We start from the raw sequence: 19,592 nt of genomic DNA on the forward strand, positions 1-19,592 counted from the left end.
ACAATTTCAGGCATTTCTGTGAAATCTTGTGTTCTTGTGCTTGCTCGGAAGCCAGGTTCGCGATGTAATGTACTAATCAACAAGGGGCGTCGGTTATTCATTTTCAATCTTTTACACATAATGTAAAAATCAAGTTGAGTGAATCACGACCTAAAAAACATGGAAAAACTCCCCTCCTGCCTCCAACACCTCCGAAGTTACCAACCTCCGAAAGGAGTGTGGGTGATGAGGGGCATTATACCATGGCCGGCGCCTGCCCCAAGAGGTAAGTGCACTTCCACCATGGCAACCCTTCCAAAAGAATCAGGTGAGTCTCCAAGTAACGACCATTACAAGTGCGAAATGATTATCAAAGGTTCAAAAACCATAATCTTCATAAAATTCAAATCATCCGCATCCAACGCTATAAAATTACACAATCCAAACTAAAGGATGACTGGTTTCATAACATAAATGACAGAGACATGTCTCACATTCGAAGCTTAATCCGACAACTTCTACATAGTGATTAAACAAAACACATACAAAATTCTCCCTGCTGCATAAAACTTCTTCGCAGCCCCTTAACGGTTGGCCTTGGCAACTCTTTCGATCTCATCCTTCTTCTTGATTGCATAACTGCACATAAACACGACTAATCGTCAGCGAAGAAGCAATGATGCAATGGAGAGAACATAACTTTAACAGAAATAACAAACTCAGATGAAAGAGCTTTGGAGAAAATAAGGTGTAATAGGCAAATAAGCGCATTACCTGTTAGAGGAACCTTTGGCAGCATTAATAAGTTCATCAGCCAAACACTCAGCAATAGTTTTAACGTTCCTGAAAGCAGACTCACGAGCACCAGTTGTGAGGAGATAGATAGCCTGATTCACACGTCTCAGAGGTGAGATGTCCACAGCCTGACGCCTAACCACTCCAGCAGATCCAATACGAGTTGCATCTTCACGTGGACCACTGATTGGCACAAAGAAATAAAAACAGGATATACAAACATACAGAATTGAAAGAAGAAGAATGGTCATATCCCTTGTAATCCAAACAGATAAAAATCAACATTTAATCAGGAAAACTATATTAAAGGGCACACGAGCATCCGCCCAAGCATCAAACAAGGGACTAAGCAAAAGCACAACATATCTTATTACTATGAGAAAGATATTAACATATTATTTTTTTTAAATTATTATTATTAAGGGGATGGGGGCGTTACAAACCTATGACTCATGGGTGGAAACCCAACACACTATCCACTAGGATATTGGAGCACATGCAAGATATTAACGTATTTGCGTATGTACCTGTTAACGACAGCATCAACAATAACTTGGATTGGGTTTAGATCAGTTAGCAAATGGATAATTTCCATCGCGTGCCTAACAATCCTGACAGCCATGAGTTTCTTTCCATTGTTTCTCCCATGCATCATGAGTGAGTTTGTAAGCCTCTCCACAATAGGACACTGAGCTTTCCTGAATCGTTTGACCGAGTATCTCCCAGCAGTGTGAGGTACATAAGTTGCATGCTTAGAAGGTGCAACTCCAATGTAATCCGCCAGTGAAATGTCACTGACCTACATGTTAAAATTATACGTTATCATTTCACATAAATAAGGGAAATAGATGTGATGAAGAATCACATAAAAAAATTAGTCCATACATTAGAAGATGCAAAACAATAAAATTAACAAGCTTTTGTCGACAAAATCCTTTTTCAGCATCTAAACAAAACAAAAAACAATTTGAGGTGTAAAAACCAATCAATCAACAGAAACACTTAATAGGGAGGAAAAGATGTAAGACACACATGGAATAAAAGAAAACATACATAAATGCTGGCTTTATCATTATAAATTTGAAAATCACAGTAAAAACAATATCAGCATATTCAGGATGACACAACATGCATGTCACCAAAACAAGTGCAACAAACTTTAGCCCACCTTGTTAGACATACAGTGAATCTAACTCTTGACAGCCACAAGGAGGACGCATAGATTTCTAAACACCTAAAAGATCAAATCCAACACATATATTGATGTTGACTCACACCTCCGTCATGTTACTTACAACTACCCAACAAAGAAACGAACACAAAGAGGCCTACAGTGAATTTAACACAAGACGGTCACATGGAGGCCACACGCAATTCTAAACATTTAAAAAAACAAATCCAATAAATCCATTGAGGTTGAGGCAGAAACCCGTCATGTTACTTACAACTACTCAACAATGATACGAACATAAACTTTGTCTTTGTTGCTATCCAACCATCAGTATATTCTAAAACAGAGTATAATAGCTCAAACCTACCTACATTAAACCTTTGTAGCTGTAAACATACATGTTGAAGAAAACCTTATTCCATCTAAATCATCACAGATAAGAGAAAAATATAATTCTACAAGTCAAATAATAAAATCCAGAAACCTGGACATCATCAAAGCTCCACTTGTTGAACAGCTTCACGTCATAGTGAGGGTCCGTTGGTTCGGCTACAGGAAGAGGCACATCAGCAGCAGCCATGGTTCTGTTCAGTATAAACACAATTAAAGCTAGGAAAGTCAGAGCATTGACGCGATAAGCCATTGGTACAATAAAAAAAATTGTAAAAATATTTGGTAATAGCTGCCATTAAAACCAAGCTGCAATGTAACATGCTGATAATCAAACTTCGCAAAAATATCAAAAACCAGAAAATGAGATTGCATAAACAATTACAGTCCCTCAAATGCTTCAAATTTGAATAAATTATAAATAAAAAAAAATTGGGAACCCTAACCCATGTTTCTACTAATCAAGCAATGAAATTGATGTAAATAAAATTCCAATAAAAATAAAAGGGGAAAAGGATACAAATCAGTAAATCCCTAACTTAATCACCTTAGTACCGTGAACCCTAATTTCCCATTTCAATCAACATACCAACTAAAAATTCAAATCTAATTCTTATTGAAGGAATAGCCTAATGATAATTAAATCCAGTTTCACAGTAAGTAGAAGATGCTATGCGAAACTTACGCTATCAACGACGGGAAGCGGCGGAGGTGGGTGAGAGAGAAGAGGATTGACCGGGAGGTTCGAGTTTCAGACGAGTGAGCGAGAGGTGCCGGGGAAAGCGTGCTGAATCACTGAAGACTAGGAAACGGCGAAGAGTGAGAGGAAGAGGATCTTTTAATCAGCTAGGGCTTTGGATCTCGGGTCGGGTCTAGTCTACCTTTCTTCTTATTTTGTTGGCCAAATTTCAGTTTTGCTCCCTATAGTTTTATTGAATTTCAGTTTTGGTCCTTGTGGTTTCAATTGTATCAATTTTAGTCCTTGTACTTTTGCAAATGATGCAACTCAAAGACACGCTATATATATATTTTTTATCTATTTGCTCTTAAATTACTAAAATGCCCATGCATCAAAGAGACACATGCTTTTTCTAGTTTAGTAGTTAACTGACAGGATGAAAAATGTAACGTGTCATTGAATTGCCTAGTTTTAGAAACTACATGAAATAAAATTGAGATAATTGGAACCATAGAGATTAAAAGTGAGCTTCAACTAAACTATAAAGACCGAAAATCCTAACTTCCAGATTACACTTTATCAATGTGGCGGAAAGCAATCATTTTTAAGAGGAAAATAGATGACGGCGAACCCGCATTAAAATGTACATGTATAATTGTTTTTCATCACTGAGATAAAACACCGTACGCATATTCTTCACCCACTCAATTTTTCTAAACTGCAAAAACCTATGGTTCTAGTGTTTTTCCAACTTTTATTATTTAAATTTAAACTTTTCACAAGAGATTTTATACGATTATGTTCTTGTTTTTGCAACTTTCTTACCCCGAGTGGACATATATACAACTAGTTCAGTGGGGCTGTTTTGTCAACAGCTACTAAAGTTTTGAAAATTTACCATTCAAATGTAACATAATTCAAATAAAATTCAACTCAACAAGAATAATTGAGATCTTCATAACAAAAAAATTGACGCGCAATTCTCATGCTCTAGGGTGAATCCGACAACTTCTTAAGCAACAATCGAATAAACAAAACGCAGACAAAACTCCCGCTTCATAAAAAAATTCGGCAGCTCCTTAACGGTTGGCCTTAGCGACTCGTTCGATCTCATCCTTCTTCTTGATTGCGTAACTGCACAAAAAGGAGCACAAATAAGTCAGGAAAGAAACCAATGAATCGAGGGAAACAAATGAAAAAAGCACAGAAATAAGAGTTTAGAGAGAAAATAACGAGTAATAGGCAGCGTGCGTATGAAACAAGTCGTCACTACCTGTTAGAGGAACCTTTGGCAGCATTAATAAGCTCATCAGCCAAACACTCTGCAATAGTTTTGACGTTCCTGAAAGCAGACTCACGAGCGCCGGTTGTGAGGAGATAGATAGCCTGATTCACACGTCTCAAAGGTGAAATATCCACAGCCTGACGCCTAACAACTCCAGCAGATCCAATACGAGTTGCATCTTCACGTGGACCACTGGTCGGTAGAAAGAAGACATACAACAGAAGAATTAGAAAAAGGTGTCAAAGATACAAGTAATTACAAGGCAAAATATGTTACTACTATGAGACAGATATTAACGTATTCCCGTCCATGTACCTGTTAACAACAGCATCAACAATAACTTGGATTGGGTTCAGATCTGTTAGCAAATGGATAATTTCCATTGCGTGCCTAACAATTCTGACAGCCATGAGTTTCTTTCCATTGTTTCTCCCATGCATCATGAGTGAGTTTGTAAGCCTCTCCACAATAGGGCACTGAGCTTTCCTGAATCGTTTGACAGAGTATCTCCCAGCAGTGTGAGGTACATACGTTGCATGCTTGGAAGGTGCAACTCCAACATAATCCGCCAGTGAAATGTCACTCACCTATATGTTGCACATCACACGGTATAAATAGTAGATGTGAGTAAAACAAATTAACCAAGTCAAATGTCACTGACCTAAATGTTTCACATCACAGAGTATAACATGTTTATATTTAAACCGAGCGCAATAACGTTTTAGGATTCATACAGCCGACCCCACTTAGTGGGATAAAGCTTTGTTGTTGTTGTTGTTGGTTTGTAAATTTACAGAAATACACGCTAAAATCATAATGACAACAAACTTAGCCTATGACTTTCACTGTAGGCCATAAAGATATCTAAATTTTTTTTAAACCAAGACGACAACCGACATGAAAATGCAAAACGAATACATAACCTATGGTGACCCACTACAGGTCCACTCTAAAGCATTATCAATATCCACACGAAACCTAATGTACCTCTGAACATAAACAATCAGGAACTTAAGTCCAGCTGCACTTAGTTTTACCAAACTCAGCCTTGCTTTATCAAATTCATCATATATTTTGGAAAATTAGAGCACAAAGTCCAATCAAAAAAGCCAGAAACCTGGACATCATCAAAGCTCCATCGGTTGAAGAGCTTCACGTCATAGTGCGGCTGTGTAGGTTCCAGCACCGGAGCAGCTATATCAGCAGCGGCCATGGTTTCTGTATAACAGCAATTCAAGCTACAAAAGTTAGAAAATCAGCTCTAAACCCTAGTTGATTAAATTTGAAACACCTTCACCCAGCAAATGAGATTACATAAATTTGATCACTATTGGACACTGTCCGCCTCAAATGTTCCCAATATTGAACAAATTAAATAATTATGGGTTCTTAATAGTTAACACATATTATACAAATCAAGTGGTAAAAATCAGATAAATAAAATTAGCAAGAAAATTAAAAATTGAAAAAGGGCATAAATCACTAGCTTAATCACCTTAAACCAAAATTTATATTATAAATTTCGTATTTCAATTCAGAAATTGAAAATGCAAGCTTAATTCTAAATAAATGGGAAACACTACGAAGCATTAAGAGTAAAAGATCAAAAAAAACAAAAAAAAAAACATTAGCAATCGAGGAAAGGAAGTTACAGTGGTGGTGGGTGAGAGGGATGAAGGCTGACCTGGAGGTTGGAGTTTCAGAAGAGAGGTCAGAGAGACAGAGATTGAAGAAGAAGACAATACAAATGGCGCCGCGATGTGGAGTGCTGAATCGCTCGAGACGAGGGAACGGCGCAGGGCAAGGAGGTGAAACAAAGGAAATAGTTCTGAATCAATTAGGGTTTGGGTTAGGTTTACTCTTTTACCCTTCGTTATGGAATTTATTTAACATCACCCATGATTCTGTATATAAAATATAAATTAAAATTTTGGTCGATGAAGTTTTGGTTTTATCAATTTACATCATGTATTAAAATTGTATTAATTTTATGTCATTAATCGGATTAATTGTTTAATCTTTGTTAAATTGATGACATATTGTGAGTGAAATCCTATATAAGTTAACATGAAAACCACATGTGCATCAGATTTATCAACTTAATAAAAATTAGATAAACATAAATAAAAAACGTAAATTGATACAATTTTAAAACTTTGCAGTAAAATTTGAGGCTTTGAGCAAACTAGAAACTCGTAACATTCTTTAATCAAACCAACCCCTTTCGAAACCGGAGAAATGTTCAAAGCGAGCCAGTCGATAGGCACTTCATTCGCTTGCCTACGAACACAAGAAAATCCAGCGAACGTGAGAACTCCAAAAAATTTAAGGGCCAAATATGACATTTAGCACTCTCCTTCGAATTGGGATGACCATGTGAATTTTATCAAAATTTGAGGTCTTTTTGTTGTTTATTTGCTTCCAACCATAGCACGTAGTTGTTCTACTATTCCGAGTAACTTAGGGCATGCTTAATGACCTCATAACACATCAAATCCGCCCAACAGTGGTGCAGAGACTAGAACGCCTTTGCCCACTCAACTTAGGCTCCGTCATATTAACACCATGCTTAGTTACAGCCGACACTTCAAGACTCGTTGGCTCTTCTTTGTTGCTTGAATCGCTTCTCACCAGATATTTGCATTCACCAAGTGTTAGAACCAGAATCATATGATGTATATTCTCTTGCAAATAACGTGAAAAAGTTTCAAAATTCAAAGAATAAAATGATTAGCAATTTAGCAAAATCTGAGTGGCTAGGGAAAGAACTTATGCTAAGTTCTTTTTCACTATTCAAAACGAAGAGGAAGGATAAATTTGATACCAAATTTCAATGCCGACGAAGCAACAAAACATTGTAACTTTTAAGAACTAAAATTGTTGCTCAATAACCATAACATCTCATCACAAAAATAAAGTCTGTAACGCTAGTAATACGCAGTAATGGTAAAACCATAGTCATTCACCAACACAAAATAACAGTTGTTTGCAAAGAACCTAAACTCAGACATAGGAGCATCGACAAACAAGCCCATCTCAGATGATTACCGCAACCTTCTTGCCTCCCTCTCGGACTCGAGCAGGGTAAGGATATCCCCCTCCCTGACCGGTCCCTTGACGTTCCTCATGATGAAACGGTTCTGGTCATCCAGAAACTTGACCCTCACTTGAGTCACCTGCCCACGAGATCCAGTCCGTCCCATCACCTTGATCACAATAGCATGCTTGATCGTGTTTTCCATTCTTAACAGAAAACAAAATAGAGAAGAAAAATTTAGAAAACGAAAAACGTCAATTAACCCTACAATCTAGCCAGCAAAGCAGGCTGAGTTGTATGAGAAATATATTGAAATACAACATATATGCAACAAGTTAGCGGGTAAAGGAAAGCAACAATGCAAAATTATGCCTTTTATCTTAGTTTGTAAAACAAGAAACAGAACAAACCAACTAGTACAACCACCAAAGAGGTAAAATGGAAAGCGAAATCCCGCCAGCCTCATGAGATCACGAGGGCAGACCGGTTTACAAAGCATTACGAATTTAGGATAATAAGTATAACAAAAGTTAAGATTCAAGACCCACCACAAACAGAGCAACAAAACTCAATACAACAACAACAGAACCTTTTCCCACTGAGTGAGGTCAGTTATCGAATCCTAAAACATCATTGCGCTCGGTTCTGTGTCACGTCTTCCGATAGAGCAACAAAACTCAATAGGGTATAAAAAATAATGGCATTTGGTAGCTTCCATTAACAATTGAGCTGCAAAGTAACTTTCAGATGATCGAACTTCCTCCGAATAAGTAATATACAGAAATAAGAAAACCAGTATATCAGATTACATAATCACTATTGACAGTTCCTTAATTATTGCGATATTAAAAAAAAACAAAATAAAAATCGAGTGTAAGGGACCAAACCCAACGATATTTTTCTACAATTAAACAAAAATTTCGACAAACAAACAGAAATTAAACAAAAAAATTAGTAGAAAATACTGAAAGGACGAAAAAAAATCCAAACCTAATTCTAATTAAAAGAATAACATAAAGGAAGAATTAAGACAAAATATACATTGCGATGGCAGATGCAATTACAGAGGTAAGCTATGAACACTGACCTGGAGGTTGGAGTTTCAGAAGTGACTGCAGGAGCTTGGAGAAGACGAAAAACGGCGTCGGAAAAGGGTGTGTTGAATCGCTCAAGACGAAGGAACGGCGCTGCTAAGGGTGTGTTGAATCGCTCAAGAGAGTTAATATAGTTTAGTCGACTAGGGTTTGGGTTGGGTTTACTGTTTTGCCCTTCTTATTGTATGCATTTCACATCCACCGATGTGTCAAAGTTCACGGGCAAATCGGTAAATAGATAAAATTCGGGGAAAATGGAAATGTAAAGTACTTTAGGCTTATTTATTATTTAGTAGAAATTGTAACAATAATTTCTAAATTTTAATTTAATTAGAGTAAAAATTCGCGCTTATTAATCTTTTAATATATTAAAACGTGAAGTTATAGTATTTTTTATTTTGTCAATTTTTTTAGAATTTTTGTTAAAATGAGTTGCTTGCGCAAAGTGAGTCTGAATCAAGAGACAAATATAAAAAATCAAACAAGAAAAATTGTGACAATAATCCTTCAACTTTAATCTAGTTGTAGCAATAGTTATTCTAACATAATTCATTTTGACGAAATTCTGGTGAAGTTGAAGAAAATGATCATGTTTTTATGAGTTAATGAATGGTCACGGATTTTAGTTAAGCGACCATTACTCCAATTAAATTAAAGTTAGAAATCCATTTATTCAATTTTCTTTTGTTGTTCATGTGGACACGACGTCGTTTCTCCTCGTAGTTCATCATATTCTCTTCGTTTAAGCCCCAGTTTTGACCCCCGCCACTTACTCTCTCTCCGAAATGAACCGCTCTCGCCTGTCGTCGCTGTTCAATTTCTACTCTCGTTTCTGTTTCCGAAAAGTACCGGACGTTTCGCTTTACTCGACGGAGACGTATCCCCGGCCTTACAGAGAGTCCTGGAGAGGCACACTGAACACCCTCTACCGTCGGATTTCTCGCGCCGGAGATCCGGCGGCCCCCATTACGCCGATTCTCGACAAATGGGTCGAAGAAGGCCGAACCGCACACAAAGATGCTCTCATCACCATCATCAAGGAGCTCAGGCAGTACAAGAAGCACAAGCACGCTCTTGAGGTACTAGTATTTTCTATTTTCTGTTTGGTTGACTGGAAAATGTGGAAATGAAAATAATTTAGGGTTCTTATTCAAATTTTCAGTTAAATTAATGAATATTCTGTTGCACTCGGTGGCATTGAATTGTCAATGGATAGAAATTGTGGTAATTGAGTAGCTTAATTGCTTTTCTATCTCCTTTTGAATGCATATAGTGACTGTTTATAGCTCAGTGTTTTTGCCCTGTTTTAGCCCCACAATAAAGTGTTATAGGGTCTAATATTCTGTTGAACTGGGCGAAACTGAAGTGTCAATGGATTGAAGTTGTGCTAATAGGGTAGCTTAATTGTTTTCCTATCAGAGTTTGATTGCATATAGACGGACCTATAGGGCATAGTTTGAAAAATGAAAAGTAGAAAATGATGAGATAGATACCTGTATCCAGAAGAGCCTAGTGGTGTTGGATGATCACCCAAAAAACCCCAGCAAATTCCCATCTTTGTTATTATTTTTCTCTTTTCTCTTCCACTTTGATCCTTGTTCTAATGCTTTGTAAACAAAGGAATAATTAAGCTTTGCTCTGATTAATTAATTTTGTGGTTTTCTGTCCTTGGAAATGTGTTTTGTTTATTTTATCTGTTAATTATCTGTTTAATTTTTCCTTAAACTGAACTATCTAGGCCTCTGATTTTTTTGGTTATCTTGGTTATGTTTAACTAAATTAAACATGCCATGGACCAAACTAATTTACCAACTCTCTAATTTCGAACAAGGCTTCTATTAGGTACTAAACCCAAATTTATAACCACGGCTTCCTGAATAACAGTCTAAGTTGGAGCTTCAAACAACAGTTTGATCTGCCACTTAGTACTACGATCTAGTGGTATTCCTCTTCGTTTGTAAGTGAGAGGTTTTAGGTTCGATCTGTAGATTTAAAACAAGAGCACGGTCACATCAATATATACTGAAAAAAGCAACTCACGTTGAACAAGTTTACTGACATGTGTTGTTCTGGTTCACACGTGTCCTTTATACACTAAATAAAAAGTCATCTTGCTTCAAATAAATTCATTAACAACTCATTTCAATAATGACATATCACGTGTTTTTTTCTACATAACATAATATTATTGAATTAAACCATCACATAACGAAAAACTCACTTCATGTAAGGCATCGAAATCTTAAGGTCAAAGAAAAGCACATAAAAAAATGGAACGTGGGAATGACTGAGTGCCAGAGTGAGTGGCTTTGGTCGATGTTTACGAAAGAAGGAATAAGTTGCGTTGATGATGTCACCCAAAGGATATTGAAATATGGCCGTTGAATGGAACCCTTCTAACCTAAATGGAACCGTATAAGAGGGATCCTTCTATTGGAGCGGAATAGGATTGTGCCCTCATATCCACCATTTCGAGGCCATGTATTGACCATGTAGTGGCCATTTAAAGTTCAGTGTTTGGCCCTTTTTAGCCCCATTATATACGGTTGCTGTATGATCAATACATGGTCACGAGACAGCCTATACAAGGGCACTGTCCTGTCTCACTCCAAGAATGAAAGGGGATCCCTCTTAGGGCTGGTTTGGTATTGTTGTGCTTTGAAAAAAAGTTGCTTCTGGTGTGCTGTGAGAATAAGCAGTTGTGAAATAAAGCAGCAGAGTGTTTGGTAAACTTTTTTTGTAAAAGTGTTTTTGAAAAAAAAAAAAAAAAAACAGTATTATAGTGTTTGGTAAACTTTTATGTAAAATAGATGTGAAAAAAAACCGGTTTTTCAAAGTTGGGTTTTGCAACTTCTTGTTTTTTGCTTTTTTTCACCCAAAACTGTGAAAAAAAAACTGAAGCTGAATGTTTACCAAACACAAAAATAGCTCCCAGCTTTTTTTTATATCATCTTTTTTCAGAATCACATCAGTACCAAACCAGGCCTTAGAAGGAGCTCATATTCATTTAGACTGTGAACTCTGAGAGCCATGATTAGAATTCAAAATAAGACCACCCCAAGTGGTCAAGCTTCCATCTGTTTCATCATCTTGATACTTGGATTTCTGGAGAGTGATTGTCTTGTCTAGTATGTTATCAAGTGGCAACCCAACTTCTGAAAGTTTGATTTTGTTTATTTATTTGCAGGTATCAATGTGGTTGTCTGATAAACGGTACTTCGAGCTTACGATTCCCGATGTCGCCATCAGGCTTGATTTGATTGGAAAAGTTAATGGAATAAAACAAGCTGAGGATTATTTTAACAACATTCCAAAACAGTTGAAAGGTCGGGATGTTTACTGTGCTCTACTGAACATCTTTGCTCATGCAAAACTTGTGGAAAAGGCTGAGGAAATTATGCAGACGATGAGGGATTTGGGGTTTGCTAGGACACTGTTGTCCTACAACATTTTGCTCAATTTGTATTATCGGACTGGAAACACTGACAAATTCAATGTTCTAATGAGTGAAATGGAAGAGAGGGGCATTGGTCGTGACAAATACACTTATGGTATCCAGCTCAATGTATGTGCAGCTGCTTCTGATCTTGAGGGAATTGACAAGGTTATGGCAGAGTGGGAATCCAATCCCGAGGTTCATATGGAATGGGATAGTTACACCAATGCAGCAAATGGTTATACGAAAACACAAAATGTGGAAAGGGCTCTGGCAATGCTAGAGAAGGCTGAGAAACTGATACCAAGTTCTAAAAGAAAGAGGGAAGCATATGAGTACCTTACGACACAATATGCAGCACTAGGGCAGAAAGATAGTGTTATGAGACTGTGGGAACTATACAAGAAGGACTTGAAAATATACAATAGGGGTTATATAAGTGTAATAACCTCGGTCTTGAAGGTTGGCGACATTGAAAGTGCCGAGAAGATCTATGACGAATGGGAATCCAAGAATTTAACTCCAGATATTCGTATCCCAAATTTCTTGATCAGTGCTTATACCAAAAAGGGCCTAGTTGACAAGGCTGAATCCATTATTAACAGGATAGTGCTAAAGGGTGGGAAACCGGATGCAAAGACTTGGTACTATCTGGCAAAGGGCTACCTCAATCATGACCAAACTGAGAAAACGGCTGAGTCGATGAGGAAAGCACTTTCAGTTGTTGAGGGGTCACGGTGGACGCCAGACAGGGATGTTGTGGCTGCCTGTATGGAATACATGAAACAGAAAGCGGATGTGGAGGGAGCTGAAGAATTTATAAGACTACTCGGGGAGAAGTGTAGTTTCCCCGAAAGTACTCAGGAAAAGTTGTTGGCTTACATGAATAATGAGGATTCAGTCACTGTAGAAATCGGTGACCTGGAATGGGATCATCTGAACAGAGTTCTGAAAGAAGTGGATTAGGGTTTAGGTTCCAATTATCCGTTTCTGTGTCAGATACGGATTTGAAAATCGTTGACGGTGTCTTGATCTGAAAATCGTTGGCGGGTGGATTCTGATTCCATTCCCTCTGGGGTACGTAGTTTAGTCGATATTTAGTTTCTCTTTTGATGAGCAGTTTGTTGTCCCCACTGTTCTAAAAATTCCCGACTAAACGCTAGGCGGCGGACCATCGCCTCGATTAATGCCAAGGCGTTTGAAAATTAAGAAAGAGCATCTAAACCTATTGAGGTGTCTCCTCCTAGGCACTTGCCTAAGTTTTGACTCACTTAGTTAGAACATGGATAACTTTCATTTTGCATTTTATTCTTTTTCAATAAATTGTAAGAGACTTGTTGAATACTTAAATGAACACATATTATATGTTTGTTCCCCATGTTTTCATTAGGTTTCAATACTTCATAATATATATATATGTATATATGTCATTCTATTTTGTAGTTTATAATGAAATTATATATATTTTAAGTATAAAAGGATACTTATTTACATGAAATATAATAAATTTACTTAAATCTGCCTAATCTGCCTAGGCGCCCGCCTAGACCCTGTCTAGCCGCCTAGGCGCTAGGTTCGAACCTGTCGCTCGACTAACGTGTAATGTCTTTTAGAACCTTGGTTGTCCCAACTAGTGGACTTGCTGGTGGTCTGATCTATCCACTGTTATATGAAGGATGTTGGTACTAATCCTTTCTCCTAATCACCATTTGTGCAATTTGCCTATTACAAGTTATGACAAAAGATTTGATGAACTACCGATAAAGATTCAAAAGCACAAGACTCAATCCCAATTCATATACAAAATTGGTCAACTGCCAATGAAGATTCCTTTTTATCTGACAAAGTGCTAGTATAAAGAGTTCAACTTTGCTCAACCCCCCCGGTGATGGTGATGTTCACCTCCCATTGATTGCCGTTAGGTTAGTTTGGTTTAATTGATTTGGCCCTGCAGCCTGTGCCTGCCTCCCTGAGCTCCAATTGCTTACAAAGCAACACTGATTGATGAGACTGGAGCCCGCCCTTCTCCTTGGCTTGTATTACCCTCCTCAACCACTGCCAACCTGCAAGGCCACTCTCAAAGAAGTCTCGCCTTGCCTACGCATTATGCTATGCCTTGAGCTGACCTGGTACGACCGGACCAAGTTTGTATATCTAGTTCACTCACTATCATGTGGTGTAAAAACAATGAATCTCGAAATTTAAATAGTTTCATTCAATTTCTTTTTTCCGTTGGCTTCAAACTAATTAGCTTTGGGAATATGGTGTTTCAGAGAAAGCTAGCTGTGAAGTTACAACATTGTAGGTGTTCTGATGGTTATGAACAAATATTCAGTAATTAAAGTCTGGCGTTTACAGGGTCAGGGGTGCTTGGAAAATTTCTTTCTTCCTTCGAACTAACAACTCAAATCTGCACAGCACAGGGTCAGGATCAATGAGCGAGTCTTGCGCACAGAGGATGCTTCAAGCTGCAACGACTTGGATGGAAAAATGTTTGAACTGGGTTTTGGCGGGCTTCGCTTATCAGTTCTGTGGATGCTTCACTGCTCGGCATCAAACTTTGTTGCCTGCCAGTCATAGATGGATACTAGAAAGATGTTGGCGGAAGCTCTCATATTGCATCGGAGTCATGAGACCCGAAATCAAATGACATATGACACCCTCGAGCTACTAATTCAAATATTCCATCTACTTCCTGCGGTCTTTCCCCAATCTCCCCAAGTTTTTGTAAAACACATTGGTTAAGAAAGGGTATCCGAGAAATCAGTACGAAAATGGTTGAAAAGGATCAAGTGAAGAGGTTAATGACTTAATGTGTATCGATTTTCTCATGGTTCACCGATATAAATGATAGTCTTCTTTTGGAAACCTTGGATCTGTAACACCATACCTCAAATGCCTCGGTCAGGTCAGGATATTGAATATGTTCATTCTCCAACCATTCAGTCAATATCTCCGCCTGCTCGACGGATGGAAGTGTAAGAATTATGGAAACAAATGTGGATTCCAAGGATTGCCACAGTTCACTATCCATCTTTAGCGCAGGAGCGTCATCACCGGTAGTTGTGGCAGAATCGATCACTGGTTTCGCAACCCTCACAAAAGGAAGCCACACCTTAACCATATGAAGCCGTTTTGCAGTTGGCAAAATGACAGTGCCGTAACCTATTGCCTCTAGAATCTTTGCTGCAACCTCAACAATCCTAAGCTTTGTCTCAATTAGTTCAGCTGTCGGCCTTGCTTGCTTTACAACGTTAACTATTTTATCCGATGCATCCATCCAATTGCAGACAAGTTCCCTCATAGTTTCCAACTTAGTTAATATCTGGCATGCCCACGACAGATCTGATAGAAACGTTTGAAAAGACTGCATCTTCCCTCCATCAGAAGATAATTCTACTTCACATAACAAGGCTTCTAATAGATTACTGAATCTTCCAAATAGTCTATTCACACATTCTTTCACCTCGGATTTGATCTCATCATCGGCTGTTAAGAGCGGGGCATCATCATCTTCAGTAATCATGTACTCAAGCTGCTCCTGGGCAGAAGACTTGAGATCATTCATGATTGGAGGAGGGCACGATGTGGCAAATCGGATGGTTGACAAAAATATCCCCATAATTGATGAGTGATTGACTGGAAGAAGACGGGCAAGAATTGGCTCCACTTGTGATCCCAGGCGTGGTACGATCTTTAAAATGTCCTCCTCCTCGGACTCTTCCCAGGAAACTGCTTCTAAGTAGTTCACACAAGCAGTTATGATTTGTGGGCATCCGAGCTTGACAGCCACCTGGAGAATTCCAATGGCGTTTTTTACACCATGCCACAAGTTACCAACTAAGCCATCTACTGCAACGTAAAAAAGGCGGAGAACAATGACATGGTGGTCAAATTCTGATTCTTGGCAGTATACGTCAACGCAGTTGCGTGAGTCAAGAATCTGACATGTTGGCCAATTTTCAGATAGGCGATCAGCGAAATACTTGCTCTTTTCCATGAGGATCTGGGAATGACAATATAGCCGATCATCCCGCCCATCCTCTGTGCGTATCCTCACAACAACATCACTGGTTGATCGGTCCCCAATCCGGCTAGACGTACTTTTTTCAGAACCCTGAAAGAAAAGAACATTAAACGAATACAAGAAATAACAGACTTATCATACAAAAACAGGAATGAGGATAACAATGACAAAAACATTTAGAGTTGACAATTGCTAGGGGAAACTTACAAGATAGTCCATTGGAGCGTTAAGCACTAATGAGTATACCTTGAACACATGTTGGAATCTGTACATAAACATGATTAGCAAAAATATTAGGACTAACCATCATTCAATTTCCATACAAACCGGATAAAAAAAGAGCGATCCCAAGCCAACAAGGCTCCCCACTTTCTAAGGGTTGGGGGAGGAACGTCGATCGTAAGCAGCCTTACCCCTTGCCTTGCAAAGAGGCTGTTTCCACGACTCGAACCCATGACCTTTTGGTCACAAAGGAGCAACCTTTCGTTGCGCCAAGGCTCACCCTCTTCCATACAAACCGGATATTTTTCAAAATTTCAATTGTTTTCCGTTTCAGTTTGGCTTGAAATAGCAACAATTATCAACATATTGAGCTGATTGTTGCAAATTGGGTCATAAAAGAATGAAATCACGCCTTATGAGAAACATTATGTGACCCAAAAGAGATGAAAAGTAGATTTGCGATATTATGGGGCACTTTTCCCAGACTAACCAAACCATTTCACTATTGCCAGGTGCAGCAAAACAGCCGATTGCATGTGAGTTCTTGTTACATTTCAACTATATACCAGTTCAGATGATAGCAAAACAAAATTCAACCGAAGCCTTATCGAGCGGTAACGATTCCATTTACTTCTAACTAACTAGCTTAAATCCAAATTCTCAACTAGTTGATGCAGATACTTCTTATGTTTTTTCTCCTTTAAAATTGCTCAAAAGAACTAGGGAACCCATACCATATCAAATCTATATGATCATATCAAACTACGATCTGCCGATCTACTCTGACAAACACAGTCTACAACTCCAAGTTATCCGAAAACATGGCAAGTAATAGAACAAACAGAAACAGAAAAAAACATTTAAAGATTTCAAAATCGAACATAAACTAATATGTCGTCAAAATTAAAAACAAGAACAGAAGAACAAGAAGATGAAAACTAATGCATATATAAATTCCTTTTGAGGATGAAATATATTGATACATAACGAAGTGCAATGGCGTTGTAAAATTCATATAGGCGGCCCCTCCTAGTGGAATAAAGCTTGTTGTTGTATCTACATATTAGATTAAAATTTTGAACTTTATTTGACTGGACCTCAATTTTTCTTCTTCCAAATATTGCATAAATTTATGTAAGTATTGGGACTAAACCCATATGTTTCTACAAATAAATTTACAAAAATGAGAGAAAAAAAATAGCAAGAAAGGGACTTAATTAATCGCCTTTATACCAAATTTTGTGATTCAAAATTTCCAATTTCAATTCACAAACCCAACTAAAAATTCAATCCTGATTCTTATTAAAAGAATAACAGAACGAAGAATTAAGAAGTGACATACAAACTGAATTTGATAGTCAGTAGTAGATGTGATGAGAACGACAAGCTATAAGCTATCAGCTATAAGGGACGGGAAGTTGCAGAGATGGGTAAGGGATGAACAATGACCTGGATGTTGGAGTTTCGGGCGGGTGTGAGAGAGCTTGCGGATGACAAGAAAGTGGCGCCGGAGGGGCGTGCTGAATCGCTGAGCAAAAAGAACGGCGCAGGGCAAAAGGTTCGGAGATGCAACAGTTGTCGAGTTTATTTTTTAATTATTTTTCTGTATTTTCTTCTTTTAAAGATTCAACCATGTGCTTTAGTGGGGCACGCGATATCTACTGTTTTAAAAACCTTCGCCTAACATCGTTTAGGCTCCGATTATATTTTAGGTGGTCGGTCACCGTTCTCATTAATTTCTACACGTTTGAAAACGAAGAATGGACACCTAGACCTGCTTTGACGTCTGCCTTGCTCGTTCATTCCTGCTTAGGCATCCCGGCCTAGGTCGTAACTTTCACTTAGACAAAAAGTAAATAATTTTCATTTTGTGTTTTATTGTTTCTAATAAATTGTAAAAGACTTGTTGAATACTTAGATGAACACATATTATATGAAGTTCTCCGATGTTTTCATTCCCCTTGTTTGGCAGATCGGATAAAGGATCGGATAGGATTAGTTATATTGACTCGGGTGTTTGGCGTTCACTCGTACTAAATAAGCGCCGAATTAATTTAAATGGTCTACTTATTTAACACGATACATGCCTGCTTAATAAAACCAACCAAAAGGCTCGGATTATTATTAGTTGGTTTTGCTTTCCTTTCTCGCGAACTCGGCCCTTTCTCTCACCTTTTCTCGGCATTGTCGTCTTCCCCGTCACCTTCTTTCGCCATCGCCATCTTCGCAGTTGCCTTCTCTCGCCGCTACTTTCTCTTGCCATCTCTGCTCTCCTAGTCCTCGTCACTTTTCTTGTCGTCCTCTCCTTATGGCCTTCCTCATCGCCTACTTGCCATCCTCCCCTGCAACTGGGTCTTGCAAAGAAACATGGTGCAGCGGAGAGATGATTTCAATTTGGGATTCTTCTGCAACTGGTTGTTTGAATTTATTTAGGATTCTTCTGCAGTCAGGGAAGAAGAAGAAGGGAGAGAGAAGGAGGGAGTTTGGGAGGTGCGGCGGAGAGATCTAGGGAACAATTATTTGAGATTCTTCTGCAATAGGGGAAGAAGAAGAAAGGAGAAAGAGGGATGGAGTTTGGGGGGCTCAGAGAGATCTGGGAACAAAAAGATGATTTCAGTTTTTTTACTTTTTATTTTTTTTATTATAAGTTTAATTTTATTTTAAGTTTGATTATTCCTATCCGGTATAATACCAAACACAGTATAAATAATACGGTCATTAGTCTAACATTGCACCAAAGGCTTAACTAATTTAGTCAATACTATTCGGTGACTATTTATCCTATCTGATAGAAATAATCAGTACAGTTCGAGCTGCCAAATGAGGCCATTATGTTTTGTTACTTTATCATTTATTTGTCATCTTAGTTTGCAATTTTTTATCCAATGAAATTATGTATTTTTAAAGTATAAGTAAACACTTATTTATATGATATCCTCCTAGCCACTTAAGCGTTAGGCCAGTGCTCACCGCCAGACTAGTGTCTAATGTGTTTTAGAACTTTGGTGATATCATATTATTGGATAGATACTGCACCTGTCTATGGTGAGTTGGGGAAATTCTAAAGTTTTTTTTTTTTTTTTTTTGAAACTGGAATCCAAAGAACCAGGGCAAAGAAGTCAAAGAGAAATACAGAGAGCCTACAACAAGGCAAACAGCTGAAAACCAGCAAAAGCAGGAAGTAGTGTGAGTGGTCCAAGGAGCAATGACGCCGCATCCAATGCTAAAAATGTCACCACTCACACTACCGGGGTGTTTAGGGAAGGCATGGGAGTCCATCGTTACAAAGAACATGAATAAAGGAAGATGGAGGTCGATAGACCCACATAACATCACACATCTCCCTACATTGTCTCGATGTAATGAAGTTTGCCGCATGATTGGCCGATCTTGGAACCCAGGACCAGCGACAAGTTTGGAAATTATCCCCTAGTCTTTTACATTTCATAAGAATGGGGAAGGCTTCCCAACTGCCAA

The 19,592-nt window shown here is 38.2% G+C and overlaps 5 protein-coding genes across 7 annotated transcripts; 1 reads left to right on the forward strand and 4 right to left on the reverse strand.

The window, feature by feature from the left end:
• Positions 1 to 346: 346 nt before the first annotated feature.
• On the reverse strand, positions 347 to 3,211 carry LOC137745320 (small ribosomal subunit protein uS7-like). 2 transcript variants are annotated; one of them, XM_068485263.1, is made up of 5 exons: positions 3,072 to 3,211; positions 2,430 to 2,529; positions 1,302 to 1,573; positions 754 to 957; positions 347 to 618 (listed from the first exon to the last, which is right to left on the reverse strand). In XM_068485263.1, exons 2-5 carry the CDS (start codon positions 2,523 to 2,525, stop codon positions 564 to 566), a joined length of 627 nt encoding a protein of 208 aa, XP_068341364.1. In that variant the 5' UTR covers positions 2,526 to 2,529; positions 3,072 to 3,211; the 3' UTR covers positions 347 to 563. The 2 variants fall into 2 exon arrangements, with proteins under 2 accessions (XP_068341364.1, XP_068341363.1); XM_068485262.1 differs by having other exon boundaries at positions 3,021 to 3,179.
• Positions 3,212 to 3,922: 711 nt separating this feature from the next.
• On the reverse strand, positions 3,923 to 6,144 carry LOC137745321 (small ribosomal subunit protein uS7-like). Its single transcript, XM_068485264.1, has 5 exons — positions 5,984 to 6,144; positions 5,417 to 5,517; positions 4,615 to 4,886; positions 4,288 to 4,491; positions 3,923 to 4,148 (listed from the first exon to the last, which is right to left on the reverse strand). Exons 2-5 carry the CDS (start codon positions 5,510 to 5,512, stop codon positions 4,094 to 4,096), a joined length of 627 nt encoding a protein of 208 aa, XP_068341365.1. The 5' UTR covers positions 5,513 to 5,517; positions 5,984 to 6,144; the 3' UTR covers positions 3,923 to 4,093.
• A 956-nt stretch (positions 6,145 to 7,100) lies between these two features.
• Positions 7,101 to 8,555, reverse strand: LOC137745322 (small ribosomal subunit protein eS28-like). The gene is made up of 2 exons (XM_068485265.1): positions 8,424 to 8,555; positions 7,101 to 7,542 (listed from the first exon to the last, which is right to left on the reverse strand). The coding sequence occupies exon 2, from the start codon at positions 7,539 to 7,541 to the stop codon at positions 7,344 to 7,346; it is 198 nt and encodes a 65-aa protein (XP_068341366.1). The 5' UTR covers position 7,542; positions 8,424 to 8,555; the 3' UTR covers positions 7,101 to 7,343.
• A 650-nt stretch (positions 8,556 to 9,205) lies between these two features.
• On the forward strand, positions 9,206 to 13,230 carry LOC137746000 (pentatricopeptide repeat-containing protein At2g20710, mitochondrial-like). Its single transcript, XM_068486042.1, has 2 exons — positions 9,206 to 9,509; positions 11,618 to 13,230. The coding sequence occupies exons 1-2, from the start codon at positions 9,216 to 9,218 to the stop codon at positions 12,830 to 12,832; spliced, it is 1,509 nt and encodes a 502-aa protein (XP_068342143.1). The 5' UTR covers positions 9,206 to 9,215; the 3' UTR covers positions 12,833 to 13,230.
• An 828-nt stretch (positions 13,231 to 14,058) lies between these two features.
• LOC137745828 (BTB/POZ domain-containing protein At3g05675-like) lies at positions 14,059 to 17,710 on the reverse strand. 2 transcript variants are annotated; one of them, XM_068485846.1, is made up of 3 exons: positions 17,565 to 17,710; positions 16,101 to 16,158; positions 14,059 to 15,983 (listed from the first exon to the last, which is right to left on the reverse strand). In XM_068485846.1, the coding sequence occupies exons 2-3, from the start codon at positions 16,110 to 16,112 to the stop codon at positions 14,676 to 14,678; spliced, it is 1,320 nt and encodes a 439-aa protein (XP_068341947.1). In that variant the 5' UTR covers positions 16,113 to 16,158; positions 17,565 to 17,710; the 3' UTR covers positions 14,059 to 14,675. The 2 variants fall into 2 exon arrangements, with proteins under 2 accessions (XP_068341947.1, XP_068341946.1); XM_068485845.1 differs by lacking the exon at positions 17,565 to 17,710 and having other exon boundaries at positions 16,101 to 17,508.
• Between the last annotated feature and the right edge of the window lie 1,882 nt (positions 17,711 to 19,592).

This window comes from Pyrus communis, chromosome 9 (assembly GCF_963583255.1).
Source record: "Pyrus communis chromosome 9, drPyrComm1.1, whole genome shotgun sequence".
Classification (NCBI taxonomy): domain Eukaryota; kingdom Viridiplantae; phylum Streptophyta; class Magnoliopsida; order Rosales; family Rosaceae; genus Pyrus; species Pyrus communis.

Coding starts and splice junctions, on each gene's coding strand:
- LOC137745320 (XM_068485263.1), bottom strand. CDS start 2,525: ATGGCTGCTGCTGATGTGCCTCTTCCTGTAGCCGAACCAACGGACCCT. Junction 1,574..2,429: donor GGAGCTTTGATGATGTCCAG/GTTTCTGGATTT, acceptor TTTAACATGTAG/GTCAGTGACATTTCACTGGC. Junction 958..1,301: donor GTTGATGCTGTCGTTAACAG/GTACATACGCAA, acceptor TGTGCCAATCAG/TGGTCCACGTGAAGATGCAA.
- LOC137745321 (XM_068485264.1), bottom strand. CDS start 5,512: ATGGCCGCTGCTGATATAGCTGCTCCGGTGCTGGAACCTACACAGCCG. Junction 4,887..5,416: donor GGAGCTTTGATGATGTCCAG/GTTTCTGGCTTT, acceptor TGCAACATATAG/GTGAGTGACATTTCACTGGC. Junction 4,492..4,614: donor GTTGATGCTGTTGTTAACAG/GTACATGGACGG, acceptor TCTACCGACCAG/TGGTCCACGTGAAGATGCAA.
- LOC137745322 (XM_068485265.1), bottom strand. CDS start 7,541: ATGGAAAACACGATCAAGCATGCTATTGTGATCAAGGTGATGGGACGG.
- LOC137746000 (XM_068486042.1), top strand. CDS start 9,216: ATGAACCGCTCTCGCCTGTCGTCGCTGTTCAATTTCTACTCTCGTTTC. Junction 9,510..11,617: donor AGCACAAGCACGCTCTTGAG/GTACTAGTATTT, acceptor ATTTATTTGCAG/GTATCAATGTGGTTGTCTGA.
- LOC137745828 (XM_068485845.1), bottom strand. CDS start 16,172: ATGTTTATGTACAGATTCCAACATGTGTTCAAGGTATACTCATTAGTG. Junction 15,984..16,100: donor ACGCTCCAATGGACTATCTT/GTAAGTTTCCCC, acceptor CTTTTCTTTCAG/GGTTCTGAAAAAAGTACGTC.